This window comes from Prunus mume, linkage group LG6 (assembly GCF_029339155.1).
Source record: "Prunus mume cultivar Tortuosa linkage group LG6, ASM2933915v1, whole genome shotgun sequence".
Taxonomy (NCBI): Eukaryota; Viridiplantae; Streptophyta; class Magnoliopsida; order Rosales; family Rosaceae; genus Prunus; species Prunus mume.
In genome coordinates, this window is record NC_142703.1 from 23,890,616 (window position 1) to 23,901,829 (window position 11,214).

The window sequence follows — 11,214 nt, forward strand, 5'->3', positions numbered from 1 at the left end:
CCGTACTCGGTTCCACCCGATAAAACCAATTCAGAGCTGCTACCAAGGTAGATGGGAACAACAGGCATTGGCCTTCATCGGTGAGTCGAATGAGATTCAGAGGGCTGTACCTCTTTTCAGGTCGGTAGAATCGGATTCGGTGCCGTGAATGGTCCCGATTGTACCTTTCCCTGTGCTGGTGTCCGACCCATCTCTGCTCTTCCTCGATCCGATTGACTTTTTGAAGGAGGAGGAGGATTGTAGGATCGGTAGGAGGGAGGTCGGTCCCGAAGGGTTCTGCTGTTTGGGGGCCGGTTGGAAGGCGACCCTCGTGTCCTTGTGCCTCGTGGCCCGCCGTCGGACGTTCTTAACGCCGATCGCCTTCCTCGGCCGATTCGGATGTCGTCGATTGGCGTGAGAGTGTTGTGACAAGGAGGTCGGAATGTAGTCGGTTATTCTGTCTCCTCTAGGCCGATCACGTCGTACCTCCGTCGAAGGGGAGATTTGGTCCCAGACGTCCGGATGCCGATCGTTGAGTTTTGCTTGGACAGAATCGGTGATGTCACCGTTCCCGTCGTTGGTCGTTGATTCTCGCGGTAGTCGAGTAGACTTGGTATTCCCAACGGTTTGCCTCGAGCTAGCTGCTTTCCATCCCGCCGATCGTTAGGCCTTGGTACGCTCCTTAGTGATCGCCTCTGCCGAAGGCTGCGTGGTTTGTTCCAAACCGTCCTGCGATTGGGCTAAACGTGATTGTTGCTCGTGAAGCTATTTCTGGGTGTCGCCCAGTTTGGAGGAGAGGATATTGTTGTGCTCTGCATCCCGATCGAGATAGTGCCCCTGCAGGGCTTCCATCCTATCTTCCAGGTGTTTTGCCGACCAGGCGTTTCCACTTGGGGTGTTGGATGGAACAGCAGGTTCTCTCGGTCGGTGAGGCCGAGGATGGGACCGTCGGCGCAAGGGGCGAAGGCGGGTTCATAGTTTCGTAAAAGGGAGATATGGGCACCAACTGCTCGCGCTAAATCTGAACAGATAAGAGTTTAGGCTAACTTACAAGTGTCTTGATGGACGAGGAGGTGACCTTCTTCCGTGATGTCCGAAGGTTCAAGCGGGTGGATCAGGAATCGAAGAGGATACCGGTGTGATACTGCCGAAGGCACTCCAATGCCAAAGTTAATAACTAAGAGCGATTCTATTGACAAAGTGGAAGCACTAGTCAAGTCAAAAAGTCTTACCACTTGGCTGGGCCAAGGGGCTCTATTTATAGAGAGCATTTGTGATGCTCTTAGCACTTAGTTTCGATGTGGGACTCGTGGGAGTGTCTTGGAGATCCACACGTGCTCGATAGGTTCCGCAGAAGTTCCGAGGTAATCCACGAATTGGATTAACGTGATTTGGTTGCTTGGCACCATGCCGAAGGTTAGCGAAGGGACCGATGGTGCATAGTCGACTTCAATCTGCATACAGCGGTCGAACGAACATTCGGTATGGCCCGCTGAGCTGGTCTCGCTTTGAGGGTGTTCCATGTGTCACGACGTGAGTGGGCAGTCAGATATGGTACAAACAGATTTAATTTTAAGGCTTAATATATATGACTATTTCAGATAAATACAAGTGCTTAAGGTTTCCTAATTGTAAATGGATTGAGATACCTAATCCTTTTGGTTAAAGGAGTTTAAGTAATCCATGATGAGGAGGATTTTTAAACTATGCCTATAAAAGGGAGGTCCCTATGCCAACGGCAAACAACTCTCATATTATTCTACCCCATCAAGAAAGAGATTCAAGAGCCGGATAGCATAGAGATACTAATCTACTGTGAATCTGCCTAGAACCAACCACTCAAGAACGCAACTCCAAATTCCAGTTTCCTTCCAGAGCAAGAAACCAAGGATGTCTGATCAAGGTATGTGTTTTGAGCATATAAACCTATTACAGTTTACATGTGGTATTAGAGCTTAGGTTATATGTTCTTAACCTACTTACAAGATAAAATTCGCCTTAAAGGAATATGTGTTATATTGTCATTATAAGCATGTAAGTTTTGATTGCATATCTTAATTGTTAAGGTATGAGTTAAGCATAAAGTTCTCTGCTTAAATCATGCTTGAAAGACTGATTGATCAAAGTTTGGGGAGGATCTTGAATCGATTAAGTGAGCCACATCAACTAAATCGATGCAGGAAATTCTTCATTCAAAGTTCCTGATCAAGATTGCATTATATTCAATCTCTCTTGTACAAATCTCTGTCCACAGATGTGAATTGTGCAAGAAGGATTGATTATAATGGATCGGTTTAGAAAAACAGATTGTATGAGCAAACAATGAGTGTTTCTCCATCCACAGATGAGGAATCATTCGTTGTTGCAAGACTGCTTCTACAAATTTGTTGTTCTAAGACCATGGAACATGTTTGATTTGTGACCTACAGGTGCAAATCAATAATGTTTAAGTAAGGTTATTGGGGATTTGTATTTATGTTTTTCTTGAAATTATAGTCAATACTACAAGCTACAACTCCATCGAAATCTTGACTGGTTCAAACTATCTAAAGTGGAAAGAAGAGCTGGAAATCTCACTAAGGCTAATGGACTATGATATAGCTCTAAAATGGGATGCAATTAAGGAACCTGCTGCAGATGCAACTGCAGATGTCAAAAGGAAATATGAAAGATGGGAAAAAGCCAACAGGATGGCTACACTGATTATGCTGAAAACCATGACACCTTCTTTAAGAGGAAGTATTCCAAGATCAGATAGTGCCAAAGATTTTCTTGCTGCCATTGGTCAGAAATTTAAAGAATCTGAGAAAGGAGAGAAAGGTGTCCTGCTGAACAAATTGACTGAGATGAAGTATGATGGGCGAGGTTGTGTAAGAGCTCACATAATGAACATGGCAGGCATTGCAAACAAGCTAAAGGGACTAAACATGACTATAGATGATGATATGATGGTGTATTTTGCATTTTGCATTGAATTCACTGCCAAAAGAATTCAAAACTCTCAAAAGTTCTTATGTGGCTCAAAAGGAAAGTTGGACATTGAATGATCTCATAACAATAAGTGTTCAAGAAGAAAATAATATCATCATGGAAAGAGGTCAAAAAACTGTGAATATGGTACAAGATTATCGTGTCAAACAATTTAAAGAAAAGAAGGGAAATTTTGCAGAAAAGAAAGACAAGGAAAATACCAAGATGAAATAGGGAAAGCCAACTGGATTGAAATGCTATTTCTGCAGAAAATTTGGACACATGAAAAGGAACTGCACAAGGTACCAGAGGTGGTTAGAAAAGCAGAAAAACAAAGGCAAAAATGAAGGTAAGATTGAAAACGCTTTGGTCTGTTTTGAATCAAATTTGAATGATGTTTGAATTGATACTTGGTGGTTAGATAGTGGTGCTTCAATACATGTTGCTAATTCTTTGCAGGGGTTCATAACCAAGAGACCGCCAAACAAGGATGAGGTGAAGGTGTTCGTAGGAAATGGAGTCAAAGCACAAGTGGAGTTCATTGGAGCAGTTAGGATTCAATTAGATTCTGGTTTTGTTTTGGATTTGGTAGATGTAGTATATGTTCCTTCTATGACAAAGAACCTTATTTCAGTTGCTAGGCTTGTAAAATCAAAGCTCACTTTGAGGTTTGATGAATTTGGTATTTCAATTTTCAATAATAAAGAGTTAGTTGGAAATGGAATTCTTGTTGGCAATATGTTTCAGTTAAACTGCAAGTCTCCTCAAATGGTTATGAACATTACAAGCACAAAACGTAAGAATCAAACATCTGCAAAAATTTGGCACAAAAGACTCGGCCATATTTCAAAAGAAAGAATGAACACCCTATGCAAAGAATCTGTGTTAGCACCACTTGACTTTAATGAGTTGGATGAAAACTGTGTTGAATGCATAAAAGGAAAACTAACCACCTTAAGGAAGAAAGGAGCAGTAAGAAGTGAAAACTTGTTGGAATTAATTCACACTGATATTTGTGGTCCTTTTCCAAATCCAACACATGAAGGATACAAGTATTTTATCACCTTCACAGAGGATCACTTAAGATATGGACATATCTATTTAATAAAAGAAAAATCAGAAGCCTTAGATATGTTCAAAATCTATAAAATCGAGGTGGAAACACAGTTGGAACTTAAAATTAAAGTGGTAAGGTCAGACCGAGGTGGAGAATATTATGGCAAATTTGATGAAGCTGGAAGAAATCCAGGTCCTTTTGCAAGATATCTCCAGGAAGAAGGTATAATAGCTCAGTATACCAATCCAGGTACACCTCAGCAGAATGGAGTTTTTGAGAGAAGGAATAGGACTTTAAAAGACATGGTAAGAAGCCTGATGTGCTGTACCAATCTCCCTATTTTCCTGTGGGGAGAAGCCTTGAAGACTGCAAACTATATCTTGAATAGAGTTCCAACAAAAAGTGTTGACAAAATCCCTTTCGAAATTTGGAATAAAAGGAAACCAAGCTTAAACCACTTAAAGGTTTGGGGTTGCAAAGCAGAGGCAAAACTCTACAACCCTGTGGAAAAGAAACTAGACTCAAGAACTGTGAGCTGCTTTTTTATTGGCTATCCTGAAGGATCCAAAGGGTATCGGTTCTACTGTCCAAAGAACACTACAAGATTTGTTGAAACTCAAAGAGCAGTTTTCATGGAAAATGAATCTTATGAAATAGAAGATAGAGTTTTGGATTTTGATGAAGAATCAATGGAGATTGATAACAATGCTGGATCTGAGACAAGTAGAGGCATTGTTATAATACCTGTAGTTGAGACAAACTGTGAAAAACTTGACAATATGGAAGAAGACACGGATTAGACACAAGACACAGTTGAAGTAGAAATTATGAATCCACCTGTGCAAGACAATAACGACATTCCAGACACAGTTCAAGCAGGAATTTTGAATCTACCTATGCAAAATAATATTGACGTTCAAGGCACAGACCAAAATATGCAGGATATGGAGTTGAGAAGGTAAAAAAGAGCAAGAAGATCTGCATTGCAGGATTTCTATGTATATCTACAAGAATCTAGTAGGAATTTTGAATCTACCTATGCAAAATAATATTGACATTCAAGGCACATACCAAAATATGCAGGATATGGAGTTGAGAAGGTCAAAAAGAGCAAGAAGATTTGCATTGCCAGATTTCTATGTATATCTACAAGAATCTGAGCATGACATACTTGGAAAGGATGATCCTGAGAATTTCAAGCAAGCCATAATGGGTGAAGACAATGAAAGGTGGTTGGCTGCAATGAAATCTGAGTTAGAGTCAATGAGAAAGAATGGTGTTTGGGAATTAAAAGTTTTACCTCAAGGATGTAAACCTATAGGCTGCAAATGGGTCTATAAGACTAAAAAGGACTCGAAAGGGGCAATAGACAGGTACAAAGCTAGGCTGGTTGCAAAGGGGTACACACAACAAAAGAGCATTGATTATATAGAAACTTTCTCACCTGTATCCACTAAAGACTCATTCAAAGTAATCATGGCGTTGGTTGCACATTTTGACCTGCACCTTTACTAGATGGATGTCAAAACTGCATTCCTAAATGGACATTTGAAGGAAGAAATTTACATGCAGCAGCCTGAGGGTTTCGTTCAAATGGGACAGGAAAACATGGTCTGCAAATTGAACAAATCGCTATATGGCTTAAAACAAGCTTCTAAACAGTGGTACATGAGATTTGATGAAGTTATTAAGACATATGGTTTCACAGAAAATGTCCTAGATTCATGCATATATGTCAAGATCAGTGGGAGGCACTATGTTCTACTTGTACTCTATGTGGATGACATTCTCCTAGCAAGCACTAATCTTACATTGTTACATGATGTCACGGTCTTCCTATCTAAGCATTTTGAAATGACTGATTTGGGAGAGGCATCTTATGTTCTTGGAATAGAAATTAGTCGAGATAGGAAAAGAGGCTTATTAGGACTTTCACAAAGGGGGTACATTGAGAAAATACTCAAAAGGTTCAATATGATGGACTGTGCAGGGGGTGATGTGCCTATTAACAAAGGAGATAAGTTCAGTCGTGAACAAGCGCCAAAAACATATCAAGAGAAGTTGGAGATGGCATATAAGCCTTATGCTTCGTTGGTTGGCAGCCTTATGTATGCTCAAGTCTGCACAAGGCCTGATCTAGCTTTTCCTTTAAGTGTGTTAGGGAGGTTTCAATCAAATCTAGGACAGGCCCATTGGGTAGCAGGGAAGAAAATCATGAGATACTTGCAGAGGACAAAGGATTTTAAGATAGTTTACAAGAGGAATGAGAGCTTAGAATTGGTTGGCTATGCAGATGCTGACTTTGCCGGGTATGTAGATGACTTAAAGTCTATTTCAGGTTTTGTTTTTCTATTTGGAGGAACTGCAGTTTCTTGGAAAAGTGTTAAGCAGTCTATTGTGACTACCTCAACTATGCAGGCAGAGTTCATAGCTTGTTATGAAGCAACATGTCAGGCTATTTGGCTGAAGAATTTTCTAACTAGCCTGAAAGTTTTGGGAACAATTGAGAAGCCTATTCAGATTTGGAATGATAATAACTCAACTGTATTGTTTGCAAAAGGGAACAAAAGGTCAATCGAAGGGAAGCCTCTATCGCTAAAGTTCTTATCAGTGAAAGAAAAGATCAGTGAAGGAATCATTCCCATGGATCATATTAATACAAAGTCTAATCTAGCAGATCCATTCAATAAAGGGCTACCAAATAATGTTTTCAAGAGGCTTGTAACTAGTATGAGACTGTTATCCGGTTTTGATGCATAAAAACAGTGAGAGCAAAAGGGACGTAGCGGGAATTTGCATTTTTGTCGTCCGAGCTCTGATTGAAGTGCATAATACCTTTCTGAAAAGGGAATGAAGCCAGGAATCAAACTCATTACTTTGCTATGACATATAATGGTTTTTGGCCATCTGAGGTCGTTTAGCCTTTCAAAAACGCATTTAAAGAGTTGAAAGTATTGATTTTGATGCTGTTTTTGCTCATTTTGCTTGATCAATTTGTTCTGCATAAACTATTTTGTTATTTGAATGTAATTAACAGTGAATGATTTGTTGCTAGCTTAAAGTTAACTGTTAAAGTATTGCATTCATAACAGTGATGTCTTTTACCTGGAGTAAAAGAAAGGATCTTGAACAATCCTATAAGTTGGACTAAAAGAATGATCATAGCAGTGATGTCAATTTGGTTAGCTGTGATTGTTCTATGATTTCAATCTTGATGGTAGCCTTGTGTGACATTGGATTTGATAACTGTAGTTGTAAAGACTTCATAGAAGTTTCTTTGCTCAGTCTTGATAACTCATTATCATTTTCACTATTGACAAGTGGCTTGATGAGGAAACAAAATTGAACTGTATTCCACAAGGCCTTACAGTAATTGACATTGTTCTTTAGTGATTATTTGACCAAGTGGGAGAATGTAAGATTTGCATTCTAATACAAACTCTAAAGATGGTCTTCTAATCACTTAAGGATAACTAGTCCAATGTCAATTAGGATTACATGGATCGATTTAATTTTAAGGCTTGATATATATGACTATTTCAGATAAATACAAGTGCTTAAGATTTCCTAATTGTAAATGGATTGAGATACATAATCCTTTTGGTTAAAGGAGTTTAAGTAATCCATGATGAGGAGGATTCTTAAACTATGCCTATAAAAGGGAGGTCCCTATGCTAACGGCAAACAACTCTCATATTATTCTACCCCATCAAGAAAGAGATTCAAGAGCCGGATAGCATAGAGATACTACCCTACTGTGAATCTACCTAGAACCAACCAATCAAGAACGCAACTCCGAATTCCAGTTTCCTTTCAGAGCAAGAAATCAAGGATGTCTGATCGAGGTATGTGTTTTGAGCATATAAACCTATTACAGTTTACAGCATATTCTCTTAGACTTGGTTATAGCTGCATATAGATGGAACCTCTATCTCTCTCTATCAGATACAAAAGGTCGTTCGGGACCCATGCCCAACGTGAAACTACAGTTGATGATATTGCCTCTTCGATAGTATTGAACATAGCTTTGCATTGGGTTTCATTGACAATTTATGAGGAACTAGAAGCGTACACACACACAAACGTACATAGAACTTAGAAGAATAAAAGAGAGAATTACCCATGAGAATAGATACAATGACGATGTGGTAGAATTGGAAGTCGTACAATCCATGCTTTACAGCTTTTTATAGTATCATAATCGATTGCCATAACAGGAGCAGTAGAGCCACCGTCCCCACCAAAAGGGGGCCATGCTTAAGTTTTGAGAATGAATGAATCAACGAACAATAGGATGAGGATATATATATGAAGTAGGCATGCTTAATTTATATAAAAATCTAGATTCATTCTTCGTTACTCAACTTTAATTCCTACAAAGAAAAAGAAAAAAAAGGCATTTGATTGGTTTATAATGATGGCGAGTCCTTATTTGATTAGGATTTTGGTTACTTACCCGTTTATTGAGTCCTATTGTAATTGAATATATATATATATATATATATATTATACAGAGTTTACAAGCTAAATTTACAAAGAAAATTAACTAGGTTACTACTTGTAGACTACTCCAAATTAATTACAATCAATATAAACAAGGAAACTAAAACTAACTTCCCTTGTTTGGCTAGGCATGACATGTTGAGGTACGTATATTGACTTGTGTCCATAAAAATAAAAATAAAATGCAGCATCGCACTTGGTCAAATGTGGATTGTTGGAGAATGCATATGCCACATTGGATAAAGGATTTTGTAAACATTGTTGAAGGAAAAAGTGAACCTCCCAACATAATTTCATCACCACTAATTAATTAATGGGGTTTTATTATTTTAGGTTCGACCCATTCGAGACGCAAGTCTCTTAATTACAATCCCTTGCTACAAGGGAAAACTCTTTGATTCCATCATAAAGAAACAGAACGTGTGTGTTTGGTTTTGCGGCTATTCCCAAGTCTAACATCAGGGTGCCTACATATCCTTTCCAGGAATCAAGCCACTCGTAATTCAAAGATTCGCAATGAATAGACGACTCATTGCAAAGGAAGGAATTTGAATGAGTTTGATTGAGGAGTGTTTGAGTGAATTTAGCTGAATAAACCAGGGATTCGATATGGAATTGTGTTTGGGATGGTTGCATCTAGATTGAATCTCTAGATTGCCTACGTACCCTTTCAAAGGGATCAAACCAACGTAGTTCAGAATTGATTTGTGTGGAGATTTGATTGGTGAGAATTTGGTTGCGGTTGAATCTATTGGGATGCTAGACTGCCTACGTACCCTTGATGGGATCAAACCTGCGTAGTTCCAAAATTTGGTAATTAATGGGTAAGTGTGGCCCACTAATTGAGAATTTGTGTCTTTGAGACAAATTGGAGATTTTCATAGGTAGATGACCTATGGGAAAGATTGGAAATTAATGGGTAAGTGTGGCCCACTAATTGAGAATTTGTGTCTTTGAGACAATTTGGAGATTTTCATAGGTAGATGACCTATGGGAAAGATTGGAAATTAATGGGTAAGTGTGGCCCATTAATTTAGAATTTGTGTTTGAGAGATTTGAATTTAATGCCGTTGGAATTTTCATGGGTAGATGACCCATGAGAAAAATTGGAAATTAATGGGAAAGTGTGGCCCACTAATTGAGAATTTGTATTTGAGAGATTTGAATTTAATCTCATTGAAATTTGCATGGGTAGATGACCCATGGAAAAAGTTGGATGGTTTTGTACCATTCTTCCTATTGTCAATATCCAAGAAAAATAGTGAGAAATTTCAATTAAGCCACTAATTTTCTAAATCTGACATTTGCACTTGGAAAAGTATTCTGGCGAATTTGGTTAGAATAAACCAATGATTCAAATTTGGTTGCGGTTGCATCTAGTGGGATGCTAGACTACCTACGTACCATTGATGAGATCAAACCGACGTAGTTCCAAAATTTGGTAATTAATGGGTAAGTGTGGCAAACTAATTGAGAATTTGTATTTGAGAGATTTGAATTTAATCTCATTGAAATTTGCATGGGTAGATGACCCGTGGAAAAAAATTTCCTATTGTCAATGTCCAAGAAAAATAGTGAGAAATTTCAATTAAGCCACTAATTTTCTAAAATTGACATTTGCACTTGGAAAAGTATTCTGGAAAATTTGGTTAGAATAAACCAAGAATTCAAATTTGGTTGCGGTTGCGTTTAGTGGGATGATAAACTGCATACGTACCCTTGAGGGGATCAAACTGACGTAGTTCCAAAATTTGGAAATTAATGGGTAAGCGTGGCCCACTAATTGAGAATTTGTATTTGAGAGATTTGAAATTAATCTCAATGAAATTTGCATGGGTAGATGACCCCTGAAGAATTGGATGGTTTTGTACCACTTTTCTTGTTATGTTGTCAATGTCCAAGAAAAATAATGAGTAAGTTTAATTATCCCATTAATTTTTCCTAAAAATTGACAATTGCACTTGGGAAAGTGTTTTGGCAAAATTTGGTTAAGATAAACCAATGATTTAAATTTGGTTGCGGTTGCATCCATTGGGATGTTAGACTGTCTACGCACTTTGACAGGATCAAATCGACGTAGTTCCAGAATTTGGAAATTAATGGGTAAGTGTGGCCCACTAATTGAGAATTTGTGTCTTTGGAACAATTTGGAGATTTTCATAGGTAGATGACCTATGGGAAAAATTGAAAATTAATGGGTAAGTGTGGCCCATTAATTAAGAATTTGTGTTTAAGATATTTGAATTTAATCCCATTAGAATTTTCATGGGTAGATGACCCATGAGAAAAATTGGAAATTAATGGGTAAGTGTGGCCCACTAATTGAGAATTTGTATTTAAGAGAATTGAAATTAATCTCAATAAAATTTGCATGAGTAGATGACCCATGAGAAAATATTGGATGGTTTTGTACCATTTTTCTTTTTGTCAATGTCCAAGAAAAATAATGAACAATTTTGATTAACCCACAAATTTTCTAAAATTGACATTTGCACTTGGACCCAAATAAGGCTATGAGGATTTTAAAAATTGATCCATGAACCATATAATAGGAAATTTGGGCCTCTTAAAATTTAGTGGGTAATTATTTGAATCACCCATTAAATACTATGTGCCTTTGAGAATTAATGAAAAATTATTTTTGACAGCCCATGAACAGAGATTGGTTCACCACTGTGGCCTTTGTGACAAGTCATATTTCAATT

The 11,214-nt window shown here is 38.2% G+C and overlaps 1 protein-coding gene across 1 annotated transcript; it reads left to right on the plus strand.

The window, feature by feature from the left end:
- The first annotated feature begins 1,869 nt into the window (after window positions 1-1,869).
- Window positions 1,870-3,026, plus strand: LOC148916532 (uncharacterized). Its single transcript, XM_089055154.1, has 2 exons — window positions 1,870-1,882; window positions 2,476-3,026. Exons 1-2 carry the CDS (start codon window positions 1,870-1,872, stop codon window positions 3,024-3,026), a joined length of 564 nt encoding a protein of 187 aa, XP_088911280.1.
- The last annotated feature ends 8,188 nt before the right edge of the window (window positions 3,027-11,214 follow it).